Below are 24,981 nucleotides of genomic sequence, written 5' to 3'. Positions count from 1 at the left end.
GGCCGGAGACTGGAGCCACTAGTCCCGCCCCTAGAGCCGCCCCGCCCATCCCTGGGCCTGCCCCCGCGCCATACGCCCCGCCCCCGGGGCTGCCCGCAGCACTGCCTGACTAGCGACCGGCTCAGAGGGCCCTCACGGGGTCCTTCCCGCGGGCTTCCGACGCATTGCCTGAGTGGAAGTGCGGGCGGCTTCCGGTGTGAGTGACGAGTGGTGGCCGAAGCTGGGGGACAGCAGGGGACGCTTAGGCAGGGACCATGGCGGACGGCGGCTCGGAGCGGGCCGATGGGCGCATTGTGAAGATGGAGGTGGACTACAGCGCCACGGTGGACCAGCGCCTGCCTGAGTGCGAGAAGCTGGCCAAGGTGAGGGGAGGCCGGCCGGCTGTTGGCGGGCGCCAGGGGCTGAGTCACGGCGTGGAGCCTGCCCTAGGCCTCAGGGGGCCTGTGAGCTGGAGCGCGCATCCCTGATGCCTTGCTAGCCCGGGTTGGGCCTGCTTGAGTGGGAGACCCCGGGTCTGTCCGCTCGGGAGTCCCCGCAACCCGAAGCTCCCCAAGCCCGAGATAGATGGTCACCTCTTTTGCATCGAACTTGACGTCCAGTTTTAGTGCCTGCCGTCTGTTGGGACGCTAAGTAACGTTTGATTTAGTCGGCTCTCAAGGTTCAGGCTGCATCAGAGAGTTTGGTTTTAATATTACGGTGGCCCAATCAATTTACGACCTTAAATCGCTTATAAATCATGGCAGTGTGCCTGGTCTTTGGCAAAGGTGAACCTGGAAAGTGGTAGTACAAATGTAATGGACCCAGGACCCCAAGTATGAGCCATCCAAGTGAGAGTTACTGGAACACAGAAGGAAGCTGTTCTTACGGGAGAGAAGCTGGCATTTGTGTTGGGTTTGAGTAAGACTAAATAAAATGGAGATACAGAAGAGTCGTTTCTAGAGAGGACGGTATAGGAAAGACAAGTGGGTGTTAAAAGTACAGAAATTGAGAGGGCAGATAATGAACATGTTCTGTGGCGCTAGGGATCGAACTCGGGGTCATGCACATACTAGGCAAATGCTCTGCCATTGAGCTACACCATCAAACCTCCCTATCATAGAATAAGAACATACCTTGACCCAAACAATTCCACACTCTGTGCTATGTGTCAGGCAACGTTTTATATCATTTTGTACGTAAAGAAGGCAGGACTGAAAGTATTTTGCCTAAGGTTATAGTTAGTAATAGCCAGAATCAGGGATTCAAAACTAGCTTTGCTCTTTAGATATGTTGTTGGTTATTGCTAAGGATTACGCCTCCTTAAATTCCTTCTACAGTTAGTGTTGAAAGTCACTTGACACAAAGGGTTGTTTGTTTGGTCCTAAAGAGCTTATTAATACATAAGTAAGAATGCAGTATATTCAGAAAGCTGATTGACAGTGCTGATTTGAATGGAAACCAGGAATAAGAATTTTAGGGTTTTTTTTTTTTTAAATGTATGATTGTTTTGCCTGCATATATGTTTGTACACCCATTGTGAGGACACCCCCCCCCCCCCCATATTTGTGCTGGGACTCAAACCTAGGTCTTCTGGAAGAGCAACCAGTGTTCTTAACTGCTGAACCATCTTTCCAGCCCCAGGAGTATGGATTTTTATGTGAAATATTTTAATGTTTAGGAACTGGATGCTAATCTGTCTTAAAATGCTATTTGAACCGATGAGCTGAAGAATTAAGGAAACATTCCTGTAGGCCAGAGTCATCTCCCGAACGCACCCTTTGAGGTTACCGGAACCGTGGTGTTTGTAGAAGGGATAGACACCATTTGCTGTAGAAAGTACAACTGCACTAGCGGTGGTAGCTCACAGCTGCGATCCCAGTGTTTGGAAGAGGAATGTAGACAGTGTTGCCCAAGAAAAGGCCACCTAGTCTGTATGCCACAGTTGCAAACTCAAGTGCCAGATGCCTTCCTGGGCAGTTGATGAGTAATGGATGTGGTCAGAACAAAGACTCTCTGGGTCTATATAACTAGTTAGAATGTAAAACATTTGGATTCTGGAGGTTTGTGTGTGTGTTTAGCTTTTAAAGACTGTCAGTTGAAGCAAGGTATGTGTGGGAGTTGTGCTGGTTTTTGTTTATGGATCAGAAAAGGAGACTGTGAGGCAGGAGGATATACTTTTTTTCCAGAACATAGTTTTAACTTTTAGATTTTTCTCAATCCTGGTTAATGTTTTAGATCTCTTTAAACACTTGTGCATTTTATTCTTTGCTCTTTTTTTCTAGACAGTCTCTCTCTCTCTCTCTCTCTCTCTCTCTCTCTCTCTCTCTCTCTCTCTCTCTCTCTCTCTGTGTGTGTGTGTGTGTGTGTGTGTGTGTGTGTGTGTGTTGCTAGAGATTGAACCCAAGATGTGCTAGGCAAGCACTGTACCACTGAGCTGTCCTCCAGCCCTTTTAATGTTTTTGTTGTTGTTTAGTTTTTCCAAGACAGAGTTTCTTTGTGCAGCCTTGGCTGTCCTGGAACTCACTCTGTAGACCAGGCTGGCCTTGAACTCACAGAGATTTGCCTGCCTCTGCCTCTGCCTCCTGAGTGCTGGGATTAAAGGCATGTACCACCACTGCCCAGCTCTTTTAAGGTTTTTAACATGTTTTTTTCCTCCCTGCCCCTTTCCAGGGCTGGGGATTAAATCCTGGGACCTACATGTTAGGCAAGTACTCTTGCCACTGAGCCTTTAATGTTACAGTTCTACTCTGGAATGTATGGGACATTTTAGCATATGCTGTTTTATTTTTATTTTGACCTCAATAACTATGAAGAAAGTTTTGTTCTTTTTGTTTGTGAGAAGACTTAAAGTTCAGTGGTTTATCTTGCTGATCAAGCTCAGGTCGCCTGGCAACAAGAATAGTCATCAGTTTTTGCTGTAGCTCATTTCCTGTTTAAAGGGCCATCAGTTCTGCACTTAATTTCCTTCAGATATTGTTTATTTCAAATGTAAAAGGAATTTGAAGGTAGAAATTGTGGGTGTAGATACTTGATGAGAATGTATCAGCTGTGGGGCTGGAGAAATGGCTCAGCAGTTAGGAGCATTAACTGTTCTTCTAGAAGATCTGAAATCACTTTCCAACACCCTGGTTAGGTGGCTCGCTCCAGGGAATCCCAACACTCTTTTCCAAAGGCACCCATACACATGTGACACATATACACATAAATAAAAATGTTTAAAATTTTTTAAATCTTATTAGGAAGAGGAATATAAATATATCTGATGAAAAAAACACATTTAGCAAAAGCCTTAAAAGGGCAGACTGGCCAGATGGTGGTGCATGCCTTTAATCCCAACACTCATGAGGCAGAGGCAGGTGGATCTCTATGAGTTCAAGGCCAGCCTGGACTGCAGCCAGGACAGGACAGCCAAGGCTACACAGAGAAACCCTGTCTTGTGGGGTGGGAGAAAGGCAGACTGAAGTCCAGAGCAGTAAACTTGCCAGTCTTGGTTGTTCCATTTCGGATCTCCTGCAGGAATGATGGAGAACAATTTTGTATTTCCATCCTAACACACCTAGCAATAGCAGCTGATGTTGCTGTCAGTGCTATGAAGATGTCAGCTGTGATGATCGAGATGTACACACTATGTTGTGGGCTTGTCTTTATAGCTAGTGATTTAATCTTACATGAACCCTAAGAGAGAAGATGAGGGTCAGAGTTGTAGGGTATTTGTTGTAGAGTACTTTGTTTTTCCCGGGGTCATACAGTGCTAAGACTAAAGTGTAGAACCAGCAGTCTGGCTCCACAGCCTGCACATACCTATTTCGTTCTGATGCTTCTGTAATGGCACATGAGGACCCAGAGGCAGGATGATGAGATGATAAAAGTTGTCTCCTCACCTTGTGTTAACTCAGTCTGAAGGGACCTCTGAGCTGCAGATATTAGCAGTTCAGCGGTTGAGAGTGCAGAGGACTTTCTGGTTGACTGTGGGTGCTGGACTCATGGTTAGTTAGAGGCTGTTTACATTAGTCTTACATTGTAGTTTATAGTCTTTGTCCTGCCCCTCCAGACTTTGTTTTCTTTCTTTCTTTTTTTTTATTTTTTATTTTTTGCAGTTACCTGCAGCTGCTTCCTAAGTGAATATTAGCAATAAAAAGTGCATGAGATATAGAACAGCTTAATGATTAAGTTTAAACAAGAGAGCCCTTTAAAAAATAGATCCTATAAGGCTTTAAAATTCAGCTGTTGTGGTGACTTTGTATTAGTTCCTTGTTTAGGTTGTTCAGCAAACTGTTAACAGATTAGCTATGGTGATATTTTATCTGATCCTCGGATAAATTTTATTGGGAGACACAGATAAAACATCACCACAGTTGGCTCTCTCAGGTTAATGAAGGCAAACTTACAGAACCTACTGATGCCCAGCACTTACTGACATTAAGCAAACTCTGTAAACATGACCTTATCTATGAGCATTTCTAAGGGAGGAAAACAAGTCATACAGTTCGATGTTCTGACACCCTGGTGCTGGATGGCTGGCACCATCTTACTCCCTTGGAGTTGAGAAACTGCCTGGAAGAGGTGACATTCCAGGAGCTGTGTGAACAGACAGAGAGGAGGAAGGTGGTGGTCATGGGTTGAACATGGAAAAGTGGGAGGAGGAAATGAGGTAGTTTTATGTAAGGAAGTTGTATTTAATGAAGTTGATGTAATGGCCCTCAAACAGTACCTACTTGGCATCCATACTAACTTGTCACATCCTCCTTATTGTGACAGTCAAGAATTGTAAGCCCTTAAGATCTTCTGAATGGTTTTAACATGTCATGTACAAGTTTTGAAATAAAGGAAGCTACAATTAAACAAGGGTCCAGGCCTAGGGCAACTCAGAGCCCACTTGGTAGGTAGGAAATGTACACTAGTCACTACTATATAAGATATGAAAAGTTACCTTCAAGCAGTTTGAATAAGACTGGTCCCCATAGGTGCATATATTGGAATGTTTAGTTACCAGGGACTGGACCTAGTTGAAAGAATTAGAAGGATTGGGGGTGTGGCCTTGTTGGAGAAAGAGTGTTACTGGGGTGAGCTTTGAGGTTTCAAAAAGCCATTTCCAAACCCAGGGTCTCTCTCTCTGCCTGTGGATCAGGATGTATCTCTCAGCTACTGCTTCAGTACCTGCTTGATTGCCATTATGCTCCCTACTGTGATGATAATGAACTATACCCCTAAAACTGTAAGCAAGCCACAATTAAATGCTTTCTCTCAGAAGAGTTGCTTTGGTAGGCTGGGCGGTCATGGCGCACACCCTTAATCCCAGCACTTGGGAGGCAGAGGCTGGTGGATCTCTGTGAGTTCAAGGCCAGCGTGGTCTACAGAGTGAGTTCCAGGACAGGCTCCAAAACTACACGGAGAAACCCTGTCTCAAAAAACAAAAACAAGCTTTTGGCCGCGGCAGCCATCTTCCAGTAACTCGCCAAAATGACGAACGCAAAGGGAAAGAGGAGGGGGACCCGCTATATGTTCTCCAGGCCTTTTAGGAAACAAGGAGTTGTTCCTTTGGCTACTTACATGCGAATCTACAAGAAAGGTGATATTGTAGACATCAAGGGAATGGGCACTGTTCAAAAAGGAATGCCTCATAAGTGTTACCATGGCAAAACCGCAAGAGTCTACAGTGTCACCCAGCATGCCGTGGGCATCATTGTAAACAAGCAAGTTAAGGGCAAGATCCTTGCCAAGAGAATCAACGTGCGGATTGAGCACATCAAGCACTCTAAGAGCCGAGACAGCTTCCTGAAGCGGGTGAAGGAGAACGACCAGAAGAAAAAGGAAGCCAAGGAGAAGGGCACCTGGGTGCAGCTGAAGTGCTAGCCCGCCCCACCCAGAGAAGCACACTTTGTGAGGACTAACGGGAAGGAGCCTGAGCTGCTGGAGCCCATTCCATACAAATTCATGGCCTAATGTACAAAAAGAAATAAAAGACCTGGACTGTAAAGGGCTTTTCTTAAAAAAAAAAAAAAAAACCATCATTGCCTTGGTCATGGTATCTCTTCACAGTAATAGAACAGTAACTAAGACACTAAGATTGATGGCTCTCACCTGTAAGCTTGGCCTAAGGAAGCCAAAGCAAGAGGATTATTGCAGGTTTGAGGATAGCCTGGTCTACAGAGTGAGACTCTGTCTTAAAAAGCAACAAAGGTATCTATAGAAGCAATAGTACATGTTTGGCTAATGAAGCTTCCCGTTGAACTACCATGATAAACAGCAAGGCCAGAGTGTAAATTTCAGTGAGGTTACAAAGACAGTAAACAAACGTTAGAATATAGTTCAGAGTCATTGCAAAGCAGAGCTGGTGGGGCCAGTATTAAATGAGGTGCTGAGTGACGGGTGATTTCAGAGAGCACTTTTTCAGAGATTTTTCAGAAAGCCAAGAACTCCTTTCTGAGAAGATGGCCTTTGATGTCTATGACAGTGTGACTCCCTCCCATGTAGGGTGCAGTTTCTTGGTGTCCTGCTTCTGAATTAGAGTGCCATGTATTCTTCTACACTCCAGTTGATGACACTGACAGCCATCTTAGTGAATAAAGGATGTTTGGCATTTTAACTTCTTTTTCCTACTTTGTTCTCATATACTAACTCGTTTCCTATAGAGAGTACTTTGAGCAAAGCACATTCATCAGAGCACAGGGAAGCAGTGTGCTGTGGTAGAAGGATTGGGGGACCAGGATGGGAAGAGCCTGGGCTCTGGTTCTGCTGATATTTCTGTGACCGATCAAGTCCCTTAAACTTCTGGTCTTGGTGACAGTCAAATTTGCAGCTGACTTCCTAGCACTGATTCTTGACTTTTGTGACTTACTAGCCTTCCAGGTTTGTCCATTGTTTTCCCCCCTGGTGACCATTCAGCCCCCCATGGTGAACATGGGGTTCATGGGGGCTCTCTGAACTGGAGCTCCCTTTTGCTTAGAAAGCATTGTTAAAACATGTTATTTGCTGGGTGGCGGTGGCACACGCCATTAATCCCAGCACTATGGAGGCAGAGCCAGGCGGATCTCTGTGAGTTCGAGGCCAGCCTGGTCTACAGAGCAAGCTCCAGGACAGGCACTAAAACTACACAGAAAAACCCTGTCTCGAAAAGCTCCCCCGCCCAAAAAAAAAAAAAAAAAAAAAAAACAATAAAACTGTTATATTCATGTTCCAGCTTTTTTTAAAAAAGATTTATTTATTTATTATGTATACAGTGTTCTGCCTGCATGTATGCCTACAGGCCAGAAGAGGGCACCAGATCTCATTACAGATGGTTGTGAGCCACCATGCGGTTGCTGGGAATTGAACTCAGGACCTCTGGAAGAGCAGTCAGTGCTCTTAACCTCTGAGCCATCTCTCCAGCCCCCTCATGTTCCAGTTTTTAATCAAGTCTGAACAGTCTGTAATCTGTGCTGTGTGGTTTGACTGGGACTGTAGTTCAATAGTAAAATGTGTGCTTGACATATACAAGGCCTGTGGTCAATTCCTAGCCCAGCAGCCAGACGTTCAGCAAAAATTGTGTGTGTGTGTGTGTGTGTGTGTGTGTGTGTGTGTGTGTGTGTGTGTGTTTTATAGGTTATCTTGGAAAATACGGCAAAATCCAAACATTAACTATGACCTAAATTCATGGGTCATAAAAGCTGTTAAATGGGCGTGGGGAAGGGGGCAACATTTATGAATTGTCTATGACTGTCCCTAGAAAAACAGTGGGTGGGGTGCTAAGGGCACAAACCCAGGGCCTTGGGCATGTCAGAGAATGATTCTGCCACTAAGCCACACCCCTGGCCCTTCTTCACTTTGAGACAAGGTCTTGCTAAATTGCCCACGCTAGCCTCCGACTTGAATTCTCTCTACTCTGCCTGCTTCCCTCTCTGCTCTGCCTCTTGTCTGTCTTGCTTACTTTCCCTCCTCTCCTCTCTCAACAGGGTATATGTAGTCTGGATGAGCCTCTCCTTAAGAGAATGACTTTCAGGCTAGCTTGTGTGTGTTTTCTTCAAAACATTTATTCTTCTGTTCGGACTATTGAGTATCCTACCAGCTAAGAGTTCTGTACAGAACGAGATAAACAGGAATCACCACTCTGAGATGATAAATTAGAATGCAAAGCAGAGACTCGGGGGTTTTCTCAGATGACACATCATTGTAGTTACAGGCTCGATTTTTCTTGTGCTTCTTTACATCTTTTTTTTGTGTGTGGGGGTTGAGGGGAGTGTTTTGAGACAGGGTTTCTCTGTGTAGTTTCCTGGAGCTCGCTCTGTAGACCAGGCTGGCCTCGAGCTCACAGAGATCCACCTGGTTCTGCCTCCATAGTGCTGGGATTAAAGGCGTGTGCCATTGCTGCCTGGCTCTTCTTTACATCTTAAAAAAAAAAAAAAAAAAGCTTGTGGGTCTGGGGTTGTAGCTCAGTTGGTAGAGTGCTTGCCTCACATCTGGGGCACTTAGTTCTGCCCCTAGCACCATATAAACCAGATGTGGTTATGTGTACCTGTAATTGTGGAAGCAAGGGAATAGAAATCAAGGTCATCCTTGGCTACCAAGGAAATTTGAGTCCCAGCTTGGACTACACGAGACCCTACCCCCCAAAACAATCAAACAAACAAATAAATACATAGCCAGGTGATGGTGGTGCATGCCTATTTAATCCCAGCACTCCGATGGTAGAGATAGGCAATCTCTGTGAGTTCAAGGCCAGCCTGGTCTAAAGAGCAAGTTCCAGGACAGCCAAGGTACACAGAAACCCTGTTTTGGAAAACTATAAATAAATAAATAGAGAAAGAAGGGGAAACAAAAGAAAAAACTTATGTACTGTGCTGGAATGTAACTCAGTAGTAGAACACTTAACTAGATAAATGTGTACACACACACACACACACACACACACACACACACACACACACACACACACACACACACACGCAGGGTCCTGAGTAGGGAATCCCTAACTTAAAGACTCCCCTGGGGAAGCAAGCTTTTCACAAACGGAGAGACATTGATTTCACTTTCCCAGAGGCTTAGGTCAGATGCTGGTCTGTGTTGCCGATGCTTTCATTGTTCATTGCTTTCTCTTGTTTCAGGAAGGACGGCTTCAAGAAGTCATTGAAACCCTTCTCTCTCTAGAAAAGCAGACCCGAACTGTGAGTAGATCGTAATGCAGACTGCTTTTACCAGGGATTGATTGGAGGCTGCCCTGTTTACTTCAGATGTCTTTTCTTCCTTGCAGGCCTCTGATATGGTGTCCACGTCCCGCATCTTGGTTGCAGTAGTAAAAATGTGTTATGAGGCTAAAGAATGGGACTTACTTAATGAAAATATTATGCTTTTGTCAAAACGGCGGAGTCAGTTAAAACAAGTGAGTTCCTGAGGCTTTAAAACCACAAAAGACTGGGCTGAAGAAATGACTGAGTGGGTAAAGGCCCCTGCTGTGAGGCCTGACCCCAAGACCCACATAGTAGAAGGAGGAGCTGACTCCTGCAAGCTGTCTTCAGACCTCCACCTGTGAGCCATGGCACACAAACTCACACGCATAACTAATAGAAATAAAAATTTTCTAAACAGTGTATTTGCATTTCAATAAGGACTTTTAGGAAAGTAATCTCTGAATTCATTGAAAATTTGTGTAACCTACGTGGGAGACCTGCCTCCACTTTTTCCCTCAGGGTACTCTTGAGCAGGGAGGAGAGAAATATTTAGATAGAAATATAGAGGGAGAGAGACAGATAGAAACACAGGATCACCTCGGGAGGGCCTGGGTCAGAACCCACCAGCCCCTTCTGTCTCTTCTAAAGGGCTTTAAAGGAACGCCAAGGGGTGGAGCCAAAGACCTCCCCCAGCACAGCCAAGTGCAGACCATCCCCTGATGCAGGCCTGCTGTGTAAAGCAAGCTCAGAGCTCACTAAGAAACCTTTGTAGGCTCCCACAACATACAAATTTTCTGATTATATTCTAGAGGTGATTTGAAATTCTACTGGGATCTGTCTGTGGAATTTTTTTCCCCCAAGCTGGGCATGGTGTCACATGCCTTTAATCCCAGCATCAGGAGGGCTGCAGACAGATGGCTCTCTGGGAGTTTCAGGCTAGCCTAGTCTACATAGAGAGTTCCAGACTAGCCAGAAACACATAGAGAGACCCTTTCTCAAAACAAACAAAACTTTTTTTTCTGTTTGAAGAATGAATTTTGATTATGAGTGGTTTATTGTATTTTATTAGGCTGTTGCAAAAATGGTTCAACAGTGCTGTACTTATGTAGAGGAGATCACAGACCTCCCAGTCAAGCTGAGATTGATTGATACTCTACGGATGGTTACCGAAGGGAAGGTAAGTTGTTGCGCTGGCCTGACTTCTCCCTGCAGTCAGTCAGGGCTATGTGCTGCTGTATTGTGTGTCAGTATATTTGCGTGGTGGTTTTGTTGGTTTTCCTCTTGTTTTATGACCAGATCTCTCTGTAGCTCTGGCTGACCTCACACTCACTGTGTAGACCAGGTTGGCCTCAAACTCCTAATCTTCCTCCCTTTGCCTCCTGAGTTCTAGGCTCAAACAAAATGCTATCACTTCAGTTCAACCATTGTTAGTTTTGCACACCCATTTTTTAGTAACTTCTCATAAGTGAATTAACATTTATGTAGTGCTGTTTTTCACATAATTTCTAGGGATTGGAAAGTTTTACTTGTTTTGTTTGAGATAGAATCTCACTATGCAGCCTTGGCTGGTCTTGAACTCAGAGAAGAGATACGCCTACGTCTGCCTACCAATGTGCTAGGATTAAAAGGGTATGCCAGAATTAGTGGGTTTGTTTGTTTTGGGGTGTTTTTGTTTGGTTGGTTTTTGTTTTTTTTTGGTTTTTCGAGACAGGGTTTCTCTGTGTAGTTTTGTGCTTTACCTGGAACTCACTTTGTAGACCAGGCTGGCCTCGAACTCAAAGAGATCTTCCTGCCTCTGCCTCCTGAGTGCTGGGATTAAAGGCGTGTGTCACCACCGCCCAGCGGTTTTGGTTTTTTGAGACAGGGTTTCTTTGTGTAGCCCTGGATGTCCTGGAACTCTCTCTGTAGACCAGGCTAGCCTCAAACTCGGGAGATCCACCTAACTCTGCCTCCCAAGAGCTGAGGCTAAAGGTGTGCACCACCACCACCCGGCTCAGAATTAAGTGGTCTTATCCCAAAACTTCTGTAGCTTTTTTTTAGATATGTATATAAGACGGAGACAGAAAGAGATTGAGATTGAGAAAAGGTTTCACTGTGTAGCCTACACTGGAACTTAACCATCCTTTTGCCTTGGCCTCTTGAGTAACTGGGTTACATGACTTTAAAATGAGTCAAAATCGCCGGGCGGTGGTGGCGCACGCCTTTAATCCCAGCATTCGAAGGCAGAGGCAGGTGGATCTTTGTGAGTTTGAGGCCAGCCTGGTTTACAGAGCAAGATCCAGGAAAGGCGCAAAGCTACACAGAGAAACCCTGTCTCGAAAAACCAAAAATAAATTAAAAAAATAATAAAATGAGTCAAAATCTATATGGCCCAAGACATTATAGATATGAGGTGGGAAAGTGTGTGTGTGTGTGTGTGTGTGTGTGTGTGTGTGTGTGTGTGTGTGTGTGTGTATAAAGATGATAAGTGGACTTGCAATATGTCCCGGGGGTACGATGCTTGTTGCCTAGCCAGATAGCCTGACTTTGATCCCTGGACCCACAGATTCTCTGACTTGACTTCCAGGTGTGTTTCACAGCATTAACATGCATGCACGACTAGAGAAAGAAATGTGATTTTTTTTTTTTAAAGAGATACCTAAGTATCTGAATTGTTGATGTTACTGGAAATTCCGGTTTGGGAATGGGTGCGGAAGGGATTGCTATAGATCACGAATGCTCATTTCTCAGGTTCTAGGTTATACTTACATTTTTGGTGTTTAATTTGATGGAAATTAAAAATCTAATTTTATAGCTACAAAAATTGCTAGCAAGCCAGGGGTGATGGTACACACACCTTTATTCCCAGCACTTGGGAGGTAGAGGCAGGCAGATCTCTAGGCATTCTATGACAGCCTGGTCTACATGGTGAGGCCCTGTCTAAAAAAGTCTGGCAGTGTTAATTATTGGCAAGATCAAGATTAGAGTGGATGGGGGTAGAAATAGTGTGCTTTGTGGCCCAGGCTAGCTTCAGACTGGAGGTCCTGCCTCAGTTTCTTGTGTATTGGGATTACAGTAATGCTCCTTACCTGGCCTCAGGTATTTCTTAGTTTTGTGTTTAATGATGAATTAGGCTTAGACAAGGTATGTCTTAGTGGCTGTTCACATGCTTAGTGTAGATGAGAGCTTGAGTTCAGGCCACAACATCTGAAACAAAGGATGAATCTGGTTTAGGATTCAGATGTTGAGCTTTCGATACAAGGTTTCCCTGTACCGCCCTGGATGTCCTGGAACTCACTCTGTAATCAACCAAGCTGGCCTCGAACTCACAGAGATCACTTTCCTCTGCCTCCTAAGTACTGGGATTAAAGGCTTGCACCACCACTGCCTGGCTCTTGCAAATCTTTCAAAGCCAGTTTCTGTTTTCTATGCCATTAATACAGCTGTGATCCTGTTACTTGTTAACACAGTAATTTTGTATTTAGTTTCCCAAAGCAAAATTGAAAAATACAGATAATGTTTTTCAAGTTATTTTACTTTATTTATGTATATTGAGGGACAGTGCCCACAGGGACCAGAAATGACTATCAGATCCCTTGGATCTGAGGTGAAAGGCCTTAGTGAGCCACCTGATGTGGATGCTGGACTCCAAACTTCAGTCCTTTGGTACAGAGGTAGATTATGAGCCAGTGAGCTGTCTCTCTAACCTTGGAGAATGTTTTGTAAATGTATTTGCTGCATCCTGACTCTGTGTGTGATGTGAGAGACTCTAAAGTGTGTGTGAATGATGAAGTGTGCAGCAGGATGAAGCTGTTAGTCCCAATAGTACAGTTCTGCCTTTGAAATGGTAACATGTTTCTGTGAGCGTTTGATACTATCAATTTCCATTTGTAGATTTATGTTGAAATTGAGCGTGCTCGACTGACTAAAACCTTAGCAACTATAAAAGAACAAAATGGTGATGTGAAAGAAGCTGCCTCCATCCTTCAAGAGTTACAGGTAAGAACACTTTTGGGATCTAGCTGGTAAACTTGATGTTGAGTTGGCAGTATTTTCTGATGGAAGTGGCTCATTGTAATGCTTCATTGCTTCTTTTTGCTAAGTCACCAAGGGTAAGCATGCACACAGCACAGTGTGTTCTTTGGGCTCCTGGAAACTGATTTGCAAGCTAACCTGCTAAACACAATTTGAAGAAAAGTTAGCATCAACAGATTGGCCTTAGCTTTTGTAGAATTATTTGAACATTTGAGTTATTTAGAATTTAAGTAAATGCACTGCTTACTTTGCCTTAGGAATCTACAATTAAAATTTTTGGCTTTATTCTTAGTGAATGATTGATTAAAAGTAAATTTCTAGACTAAAATGTTTTGGCAAAGGAAAATTGCCAGATCTGGGAGGCTAAAGAGCTCAGTGATAAGTGTTTCCCTGGCTGCTATAAACCCTGGCTTTGAAGACTGTGTTCACCAAGGCTCTCTAAAGACAAGCTGATACAATGGATATGTGTATTGTCCCCTTTGTAGAGCTAAGCATTCTGAGAAAAGCCATGGAGTCTCACACCAGAAAATGTTACATGAACTGTGCTCAAAAAATTCACAAAAACTTTAGTGGATTCACACTCTATAGGATCTATCAGAGGCTCCCCATTAGGTTAAATAGGTTATTCTGACATTCCAATTGAGTTCCTTATCCAGCTGGACTAAAGAAAGGGAAAACAGTTTTACTTGAAGGATCTAGTGCAATGCATTGTCTTCCTTCTCTGATCCTTTTTCCTGGCCATTCCTAGTGCCTCTATATCAGTGGTTCTCAACCTTTGGGTCATGACCCCTTTGGAGGGGGTCATACAGCCCTTTCACAGGGTCAAATGTCAGATAGCCTGTATATCAGATATTTACATTATGATTCATAACAGCAGCAAAAATTACAGTTGTGAAATAGCAACAAAAATAATTTTATAGTTTGGGGAATCACCATGACATGAGGGACTGTATTAAAGGGTCACAGCATTAGGAAGGTTGAGAACTACTGCTGTATATACTTCATTCACCAACCTTCCACAGCACTGCTGTTTCCCCCATTTTCCAGCCAAGGAAACTCAACTTCTGGGATGTTAAATGACCAGCCTGAGGCCATTACCAAACTGAAATCTGGATTCATTCTGCTTCTTTTTGCCTTCAGAATATTATCATCATCATCATCATCATCATTATTATTATTACTGGTTTCTGTGTGGCCCTGGAACTATCACTGTACACTAGGCTTGTCCAGGTCTACCAAGATCCACCTGTCTACCTCCCAAGTGCTAGGATTACCCAGCTCACTAATATTTGGTATTCTTTTTTGTTTGCTTTGTGTTTTAAGACAGGGTTTCTTTGTGTAGCCTTGTCTGTCCTAGAACTAGCTCTGTAGATCAGGCTGGCCTAGAAGTCGCAGAGATCTGCCTGCCTCTGCCTTTTTTTTTTTTTTAATCTAAGTTGTTCTATTACCAATAAAGACTCAGGAGTCAGATATTAGGGTGAAAACCTGGTAGATCCAAGAGGTGATGGAAGAGCAACCAGCTGACCTTCCCTTTTTTTTTTTTTTACCAGAGACCTAGCAATCACATCTTTCCACCCATTCCAGACCAAAAAGATGGCAAAATCTCTTAAGTCCCTCCCCACTACTTCCTGTATGTTTCTCTATCCATCTTCCTGACTCCTTCATACTCTCTGTGGCTAATTCTTGTAACCTAGACTCTAGCTCTGCCCACTGATCCAAGGGTTTTTTTTGTGTGTTTTTGTTTTTTCGAGATAGGGTTTCTCTGTGTAGTTTGTTTTTTTTTTGGTTTTTTTTGTTTTTTTTTTTTTTTTTGGTTTTTCGAGACAGGGTTTCTCTGTGTAGCTTTGCGCCTTTCCTGGGACTCACTTGGTAGCCCAGGCTGGCCTCGAACTCACAGAGATCCGCCTGCCTCTGCCTCCCGAGTGCTGGGATTAAAGGCGTGCGCCACCACCGCCCGGCTTCTCTGTGTAGTTTTGATGCCTCTCCTAGATCTCGCTCTGTAGACCAGGCTGGCCTTGAACTCACAGAGATCCTCAAGGTTTTATTAACACAGTCTCGAGTTTCACAGTGCTATAAATACTCGAAACAAATGCACCACCAGAGCTGGAAAGACAGCTCAGTGATTAAGATCACTGGCTGTGCTTCCAAAGGACCCAGATTCAATTCCCAGCATCCATATGGCAGTCACAACTGTCTGTAACTCCAACTACAGGAGATTTGACACCCTCACACAGACATACATGCAGACAAAACATGCAGAATAAAATAAAAATATACAAATAATTAAAAAAAAAAACTGTGCACCACCACCGCCCGGCTATATTTGGCATTCTTTACATGACAAAGCTATGCTGAAAACAGACCTTTTGTTTGCTAGGACTTAGGAATAAAGAAACTTTGTGACTAGAAAGGGATGGCATGAGTGGGTTTGAGTCTTCATTGTGATAGTGGTTATACAAACCCTTACATATATTAACATGGGACTTTACACTAACAAGTAAACTCCATTCTTTTGTATCTTAAAGATTTATTTTATGCTGGGCAGCGCTGGCGCTCGCATTTAATCCCAGCACTCGGGAGGTAGAGGCAGGTGGATCTCTGTGAGTTCGAGGCCAGCCTGGTCTACAGAGCGAGATCCAGGACAGGCACCAAAACTACACAGAGAAACCCTGTCTCGAAAAGCTTTAAAAATAAATAAACAAACAAATAAGTAAATAAATAAAGATTTATTTTATTTTGCTGGGTATAGTGGTGCGTATCTTTAATCACAGTATTTGGGAGGCAGAGACAGGTGGATCTCTGTGAGTTCAAGGCCAGCCTGGTCTACATAGTTCCAGGACAGCCAGGGCTACATAATGAGACCCTGTCTTGAAAACACCATTTTTTTTTTTTTTTGTGTGTGTGTGTGTGTGTGTGTGTGTGTGTGTGTGTGTGTGAGAGAGAGAGAGAGAGAGAGGTGTGTGTGTGTGTGTGTGTGTGTGTGTGTGTGTGTGTGTGTGAGAGAGAGAGAGAGAGAGAGAGGTGTGTGTGTGTGTGTGTGTGTGTGTGTGTGTGTGTGTGTGTGTGTGTGTGTGTGTGCGTGCGCGCACAGGTGCCCCTGGAGAGTAGAAGAGAGTATCGAATCCCCCAGACCTGGAGCCTGGAGTTAGAAGCAGTTTCGAGGCACCTGAAATGGGTGCTGGGTACAGAACTTGGGTCCTGTGTAAGAACATCAAGCACTTTGTATTGCTGAGCTAGATCTCCAGCTCCATAGCTTGCTTTTTGTATCATTGCCAACACTGTACAAATATGAAGAGTTAATATTTGACCTGGCTAAATGTTTTAAGATCCACTAAGTGAATTGAAACTTACTTGAGGAATTGCTCTGCTAGGTGGAAACCTACGGGTCCATGGAGAAGAAGGAGCGAGTGGAGTTTATTCTGGAGCAGATGAGACTCTGCTTAGCCGTGAAGGATTACATTCGCACACAGATCATTAGCAAAAAAATTAACACCAAATTTTTCCAGGAAGAAAATACAGAGGTGAGCATTGTCTGTGCACAGTGTATTTACAAAGTGTTGAGCTGGAAGCCAGAAGCCCAGCTTATTTTGTCAATGTCTTTCAGAAACTGAAGTTGAAGTACTATAACTTAATGATTCAGCTGGATCAGCACGAGGGGTCCTACCTGTCCATTTGTAAGCACTACAGAGCCATCTACGACACTCCCTGCATTCAGGCAGAGAGTGAGAAGTGGCAGCAGGTGAGGAGGCCGCAATGGCGCTGAAGCTAGAACAGCTAAAAGGCTGGTGTGCAGCTAGCTCAGTCTGGAACCCTTGTCTGTAGCGTGAATCCTAAAAAGTCTTATTAATAAAAACAAATCTGGAGCCAGGTATTGGGTTAAAGCTGGAAGATCAGAGAAGCAGAACAAGCCACAGCTTCATCACCTTGGCAGTTCCTCAGCTGATCCTGTTTCCTCAGACTGGAAACTTCTGAGTCCTTATCCAAATGGATCTCAGCTAAACTGCTGCTCAAAAGCCTAAAAGCTTAACCAGGCTATAGTTCCTCATCCTCACGCCTTAAATACCTTTCTGCCTTCTGCCATTACTTCCTGGGATTAAAGGCGTGAGTCACCATGCTTGGCTGTTTCCAGTGCGGCCTTGAACTCGAAGAGATCCAGGCAGATCTCTGCCTCTGGAATGCTAGGATTAAAGGCGTGTGCTACCACTGCCTTACCTCTATGTTTACTATTATGGCTGTTCTGTTCTCTGACCCCAGATAAGTTTATTAGGGTGCACAATATTTTGGGGAACACAATACCACCACCACACTTGTCTGGCTGGCAGAAGGTCTTGGGTTTGATTCCTAGCATGAGGAATAAAAGCGAGAGGATAGCTTACGTCTTGCCTGTGTTTACATCACTGACGGCCATGATGATGTGCCCTATGGTGCTACTTTCTGTTGTGTCAGATTAAATGGGACCATATTGAAAAAAACCTTTAACATGTCCACTAGGTTACAGATAACAATAACTTTGGGAAGTTGTTGTTATTGTTGTTTTTAAGGTTCCTGTTCCCTGTTTTCTGAGGCAGTCTTATGTATGCCAGACTAGCCTCAAACTCTGTGTAGTCAAGGCTAGCCTTTAACTCCTGATGGTTCTGCATCCACCTCCCTCTACTGGAACTAAAGGTGTGCACCACCAGAGCCAGCTGCTATAAAAACTGCTTTAAAAGATGAGAGGATCACAGCAAGTTCAGGCCAACCTGTCCTACATAGTGAGTTCCATGCCAGCCACAGCAGCTTATTGAGGCCTGCTTTCAAAGGTAAAGAAAAAGAAAGTGCGCTTGTGTCTGTGTGTAATGTTTATGCTCACTTACAACACAGCTTTCCTTTATACATCAATCCAAAGAATTTTTTTAAGTCATTTGAGGCCCTGCAAAATAGCTTCAGTGAATAAAGGCACTTCCCACAAAGCTGATGGCCAGAATTTGATCCTCAGAACCCAGGAGGCAGAAGGAGAGAATCAGCTGCTACAAGTAATTCTCAGACCGACACACATAAACTAAATAGACTTCTTTTTTGAGTCAGTTGAGAGGTCTGGAAAGATGGTTCAGCAGTTAAGAGTGCTTGGTTTGGACCCCAACCCCCATATATAGCTGCTCTAGGTTGCCTGTAACCCCGGTTCTGGGGTAAGTTCTGGCCTCTGAGGATATCTGCACACACGTGTATATTCACACAGACACATGTATAGGGAAGTGGCTGAATAAAACTCCATTTTATATATTAGTATACACACATATTGATTACTTTTGTTTCTCTGTGTAGCCTTGGCTGTCCCGGAACTCATTCTGTAGACCAAGCTGGCCTTGAACTCACAGAGATCCATCTGCCTCTGCTTCCTGAGTGCTGGGATTAAAGGTGGGCACCACCAACAACAAATATTTTTTAAAAGTCAGCTAAAGTAGTAATTCAAATTAGAAAAGATTGTAACAGGGCTGGAGAGATGGTTCAGCAGTTAAGAACACTGGCTGCTCTTTCAGAGGTCCTAGGTTCAATTCCACATGGTGGCTCACAACCATCCATAAATGATCGGGTGCCCTCTTTTGGCCTGCAGGCATGCATGCAGGCAGAACATTGTATACATAATAAATAAATCTTTTGAAAAAGAAAGAAGGAAGGAAGAAAGAAAGAAAAAATTGTAACAATTTCATAAAATTTATGTAAAAAGTGGCTTGTGGGGTGGTTTTTGTTGTTGTTTTGTTTTGTTTTTTTCCCTTCTAAGATGTTTTGTGTTTTTCCAGAAAGGGTTTCTCTGTGTAGCCCTAGCTGTCCTGGAATTCGCTTTTTAGACCAGGCTGGCCTCACAGAGATCTGCCTGCCTCTGCCTTCAGAATGCTAGGTTTAAAGGCATGCCACCACTGCCCAGCTCCCTTCTAAGACTTGAATTTTTTTTGGAGACAGGGTCTGAAACTTCCTATGTAGACCACACTGACCTAAAACTCACAGGTCTACCTGCTTCTGCCTCCCGAGTACAAGGATTAAAAAGCATGCCCCACCATGTATGACCCCTTCTAAGACTATTTGAGTTTAAAATAAAAATTAGAACATAGAACTGTTTCAACCTTCGCTATTTGCTCAATCCCATTATATTTCTGGTTACACATGAACTGTTGTTTTCCACTTCCTTAGGCTCTGAAAAGTGTTGTTCTCTATGTTATCCTGGCTCCTTTTGACAATGAGCAGTCAGATTTGGTTCACCGGATAAGTAGTGACAAGAAGCTGGAAGAAATTCCCAAATACAAGTAAGTGCCAGTATCACTGTAAAAATCCACTCAAGATGGTCCCCGACCTGTGCAGTGGCTGCTGCTAGATTGGAGTAGACTGTGATAGTGCGGAGTTAGTGCTGCCACAAACACTAATGTATTATATATATATATATATATATATATATATATATATATATATATATATATATATATATATATATATATATTATAGTGTGTGTGTGTAGATATCTCTATATATCTATAGAGATATCTATATACAGTGAGAGGATAGGGAGCTCACTGTCAGCCTGGCTTAGCAGCTTTTGGTTGGTCATCCATTTTTAAAGGTCTTATCACTAATAGCCTGTACCTCTTGATTTTCAAGAGTGTGTCCATCTGGAGCATGTCATATGTAAACAGATGTTTCTTCTCAAGTGATGGAATTCTTTTTTTTTCCTGGTCTTTTCAAGACAGGGTTTCTTTGTGTAACCCTTACTCACTCTGTAGCCCAGGCTGGCCTCAAACTCACAAAGATCCACCTGCCTTTGCCTCCCAAGTGCTGGGATTAAAGGTGTATGCTGCCACCACCCTCCTGACTCATTTTCTTATACTTGGTCACAAGTTTAACATTTGAGACTTCTCGGGCTACATTCCAGTCCACAAGGTCACATGTGGAATTTTCCACTTGTTGAATCATGTCAGCACTCAGAAAGTTTCCGGTTTGGAGCTTAGTGAGTAAAGGTGCGTCTAAGTCTGGCAGCCTCAGTTCACTCCCAGAACCCCATGATGGAAGTAGAACCAACTCTCACAAATTGTCTTCTGACATACTCTACACCATGGGATCCATGCCCCTTCACACACATACACACACATCAGTAATAAATGTGATAAGGACGTTTCTGGTTGGGGAGCACTTGCTTAGACTTGGGGCTTGAGATTAACACCACTAACCCTGTTAGGCAGATCTGAAACATTGAGTTGCATGCACTTTACAGGGATCTGCTGAAGCTTTTTACCACAATGGAACTGATGCGCTGGTCCACACTTGTTGAGGACTATGGGGTGGAGCTACGGAAAGGTTCCCCTGAGATCCCCGCAACTGACGTTTTCAGCTCCACAGAAGAAGGTGAAAAAAGGTGGAAAGACTTGAAGAACAGAGTCGTGGAACATGTAAGAACCAGGGAGTTGGCTGGCTCTCATTTTACCTTTTGGGTTATCTTAGAACTAAGAGTGGGTGAATTTGAGCTTAAACCACTCCTCCTTTCTGTTGAAGGGGGTATGGAAACAAGGTCTCATGCATCCCTGATGAGCCTAGAATTCACTATGCTGGCCAGGCTGGCTTTGAATTTGCTCTGATCTTTTTGCCTCTGCCTCCCAAGTACTAGGGTTACAAGTTCAAGCCACCAGTCCCAGCTATAAGCTTTTTTGTTTTTAATTTTTATTTTATTTATTTATTTTTTTGTTTTTTTGAGACAAGGTCTGTGTGTATCCCTGGCTGTCCTGGAACGCACTTGTAGACCAGGCTGGCCTTGAACTCAGAGATGCACCTATCAATGCCTCCCTAGTGCTGGAATTAAAAGTGTTTGCCACCACCACCTGCCTAGAATCCAGATTTTTGTTTTGTTTTGTTTTGTTTTTCACGACAGGGTTTCTCTGTGGTGTAGCTTTGTGCTTTTCCTGGAACTCACTCTGTAGTCCAGGCTGGCCTCGAACTCACAGAGATCCTCCTGCCTCTGCCTCCCAAGTGCTGGGATTAAAGGCATGCGCCACCACCGTCCGGCTAGAATCCAGAATTTTAAAGGCAGGCATGATGGTTCACACCTGTAATTCTGGAGGAAGAGGCACTGTGATCTGTTATTCAAGCTACATAGTAAATTTGAGGCCAGCCTGTGCTATCGGAGACCCTTTAAAAAAAAAAAAAAATCCGTGAATCAGGCCATTGATTGTGTTCAAAGGGCAAAGGAAAGGTAGAGTTGAGACTCTAGAGCACCTCAGGCTTCCCAGGGGCTCATCTTGCTTTCAGCCTTGATGGACGGTAGAGATGCCCTCTTCAGAGTTCACTTCTCTCCCTGAGTCCTGCTGTCTTGCTAAGAATGTTGGTGTTGATGAGTAATTGGAGAATCTTTATCTAACTTCACATTTCCCATAGAAACGAGGAAATGTAATTTGTGTGGTTGGTTGGTTTGTTTTGTCTTGTTTTGTTTTGTTGAGGTAGGGTCTCATGTAGCCTAGACTGGCCTTCCAAGTCATTATGTAGTAGACCTTCTGGATCCCACCTCCTAGGTTCTAAGATTATATATAGATAGCATTTAGACCAGTAGTGCCATTAATACAAGTATTTAAATTTCTATTGTACAGGTCATCCTGGTCTCTATGGAGTTCCAGACCTACCAGGGCTACATAATGAGATGCTGTTTCAATAAATAAATGAATAAATGATCAATCAATAAAATACTAAGTTCACAAATAACTGCAGAAGCCAATCTTTACCTGAGGGTTCAATTTTTCTTTTGAAATTTAGAAGCAGCTTCTTTCTAACGGGGGAATCTATGGGAAAAGCAACAGCTCTTGAGTCCCATATTGCCAGTAAACTTACCTTACCTGGCTATGTAAACAGCTGGATTTTCAGCCCTACTCCTGACTGTCGTGTGTATCTTCTGACAGAACATCAGAATTATGGCCAAGTACTACACCCGGATAACGATGAAAAGGATGGCACAGCTTCTGGACCTCTCTGTGGATGTAAGTACTGAACGTGCTGCCTGTTTTGTGACCATTGGTGGGGTGTGCGTCACCTTGTGGACAGCGAGTGAGAAATCAACTGTCCACTGCTGTTGATTTACGTGATCAGACAGACACAAGTTCTCACTTCAGATTGCCTTCCAACTCCCTATATTCTCTCTCCGTCTTCCTACCTCAGTCTCCCAAGTATTGGGTTTCAGACATGCACCATCGCCCCTGGCTTTTAGTATTTAAATTTGGGTAATTTAAAGTGCTCCAGCTATACCTTTAAATACCTTTAAAAAAATAGCCAAAAGGAAAATTTTAAAGTTACATTAATATTGCTGTGCTAGCTGGACCTTCACTTAGAGGTCTGGGAGTCTAAATTCAATCCCTAGTACCCCCCAAACCAAATTTACATTGATTAATTTATAGCCCACGGTTTATATAGTAAACCATGTTTTTGTGGAAAGCCACAAAAACATACTGCATGAATAACATTTGTGAGGAAGACTGGACTGAATTTGCTGAAATGGCTTCATGGCTTTTTGGAGGAGGAGTGTGGTCACGCTCATGTGTGTGTACATTGACAGAACAAAAAGATGCAATGGCATGCCTGTAACCCCAGCACCTGGGGAACAGGAGGATCTGGAGTTTAATGACCCCCTCTTCCACATGTTAATTTGAGGCCAGCCTGACATACATGGGACGGGACCCTGCTTGCAAAAAGAAGAAAAAAGATGTAGGAATTAATAGCCTGAGAAGCCATTTCTGTCACAGCAAAGCGGCTATTGTAATAGTTTATCTGAAAAAGGAGAGCTCTTGATTGGCTGGTTAGTTCTTGTAGAAGAGGACACCAAAATAGCGTTGTCTGTGGCCTCGTAGCTGCCTAGTGGCAGAGCATGTGTTCTCACTCAGCATTTCTGGAGACAACTACACCATGATGCCTTTAAGAAGTAACTAGCAGCCGGGCAGTGGTGGCTCACGCCTTTAATCCCAGCACTCGGGAGGCAGAGGCAGGTGAATCTTTGTGAGTTCGAGGCCAGCCTGGTCTACAGAGCAAGATCCAGGAAAAGGTGCAAAGCTACACAGAGAAACCCTGTCTCAAAAAAAAAAAAAAAAAAAGAAGTAACTAGCCGGGCGGCAGTGGGGTGGTGCACGCCTTTAATCCCAGCACTCAGGAGGCAGAGCCAGGCAGATCTCTGAGTTCGAGGCCAGCCTGGTCTACAGAGTGAGATCCAGGACTACGTGGAGAAACCCTGTCTCTCAGGAAAAAAAAAGAAGTAACTGTAGGTTAGGGACCCAGCTCAGCAGTGGAGTGTGTGCCTGACCTGTAAGAGGCTCTTGATTCCCCAGCACTGTAGAAAAGAGTGGAGGGAAGGACTGTATAAAAGGGAGAAGGAGCTGGGCGGTGGTGGCGCACGCCTTTAATCCCAGCACTCGGGAGGCAGAGGCAGGCGGATCTTTGTGAGTTCGAGGCCAGCCTGGTCTACAGAGCGAGATCCAGGAACGGCGCAAAGCTACACAGAGAAACCCTGTCTCGAAAAACAAAAAAAAAAAAAAGGGAGAAGGAATGGAGGTGTGGCTCAGCAGTTAAGAGTACTGGCTGCTTTTCCAGAGGTCCTGAGTTCAAGTCCCAGCACCCACATGGTGGCTCACAACCACCTGTAACTATAGTCCCATGGGATCTGATTCCCTCCTCTGGTGTGCATACATGCAAAGAAAATACTCATATACATAAAATACATAATAAATAAAGCTTTAAAAGGGGGCAGGAGGAGTCAGTTCATCTTTGGTGCCGCCCTTCTCCATTACCACCAGGGTTAAATCTACAGGGTCATATTAGATTCAGTCCTGGCTCTGGAGACACTCAGATGTGGTATGTGTTGGTTGGTTGGTGGCAGAGTCTAGCCTTTTCCACTCCCTGGTTTCATTGTTAACTCTGCATTTGCAATTGGTGCAGAAATATACCACATTTCCATTATTTGAATATATAGCCCAGGCTGCCCTCCAACTCCTGATCTTACCTCAACCTCCCTTGTGCTGGGAGCTGTCACCACACCTGATAGGAGACTCATACTCTCTTCACTCGGTAGATGATCAAGTGTTGTAAGTACGTCAGATTGGTCAGCAGTTGGCAATCAACTGTCAGTGATCTTAGCCTGTGTATTCATGGGTGAAGAATTTTCAGATGTTTCTCTCTGTAATTATCCATCTTAATCTAATTTGTCTGTCTCTCACAGGAGTCAGAGGCCTTCCTCTCGAATCTAGTCGTCAATAAGACCATCTTTGCTAAAGTAGACAGGTTGGCTGGAGTCATCAACTTCCAGAGACCCAAGGATCCAAATAATTTATTAAATGACTGGTCGCAGAAACTGAACTCGCTGATGTCTCTGGTTAACAAAACAACACACCTCATAGCCAAAGAGGAGATGATACATAATCTCCAGTGAGGCCTGGATGCTTTTAGAAAAGACACAGAATTGGAGGTCATTAAAAAAGAAAGACTGATTTTATGGTGTATATGTTGTTCTTTTCTTACTCTTGCTTTTTTCTAAAATTTTAAGATAGTGAATGTGTTTGAGCCCCTCTGCCTTTTCCTCTTCCCGGTTTCCTGGGAACTCTGCTTTGCAGTTGGTGCAGAAATGTTCCACATTTCCAGTGTCTGAAGACGGAAAGTTTGTGCCTCAGCTTACCTGAGTATGTTCCTGCTGTTTGTTTTCAGTCACCTGACAACTCCGTAACAATAATAAAACAGGACGTGTGTGTTAGCTCCTGAAGCTGCCTCTGCTTGGAGAGCTAGTGATTTAACAAATGTTTATAAATAATTGTGTCATAGCTATTGATGACTTACTAGAATAAAAAAACAACATAGAACATTG

At 43.8% G+C, this 24,981-nt stretch overlaps 2 protein-coding genes across 2 annotated transcripts; both read left to right on the top strand.

Moving 5' to 3' along the window:
- The first annotated feature begins 173 nt into the window (after window positions 1–173).
- Window positions 174–24,981, top strand: Psmd12 (proteasome 26S subunit, non-ATPase 12). The gene is made up of 11 exons (XM_052757226.1): window positions 174–362; window positions 9,060–9,119; window positions 9,206–9,334; window positions 10,192–10,299; window positions 12,996–13,100; window positions 16,508–16,657; window positions 16,741–16,875; window positions 19,302–19,414; window positions 20,374–20,548; window positions 22,043–22,120; window positions 24,343–24,981. The coding sequence occupies exons 1-11, from the start codon at window positions 255–257 to the stop codon at window positions 24,550–24,552; spliced, it is 1,371 nt and encodes a 456-aa protein (XP_052613186.1). The 5' UTR covers window positions 174–254; the 3' UTR covers window positions 24,553–24,981.
- Window positions 5,393–6,565, top strand: LOC128122020 (60S ribosomal protein L21-like). The gene has a single exon (XM_052757227.1). The coding sequence runs from the start codon at window positions 5,440–5,442 to the stop codon at window positions 5,830–5,832; it is 393 nt and encodes a 130-aa protein (XP_052613187.1). The 5' UTR covers window positions 5,393–5,439; the 3' UTR covers window positions 5,833–6,565.

This window comes from Peromyscus californicus, unplaced genomic scaffold (assembly GCF_007827085.1).
Source record: "Peromyscus californicus insignis strain IS unplaced genomic scaffold, ASM782708v3 Scaffold_3__1_contigs__length_106647218, whole genome shotgun sequence".
Taxonomy (NCBI): Eukaryota; Metazoa; Chordata; class Mammalia; order Rodentia; family Cricetidae; genus Peromyscus; species Peromyscus californicus.
This window is presented reverse-complemented; position numbering and strand designations above follow the sequence as displayed.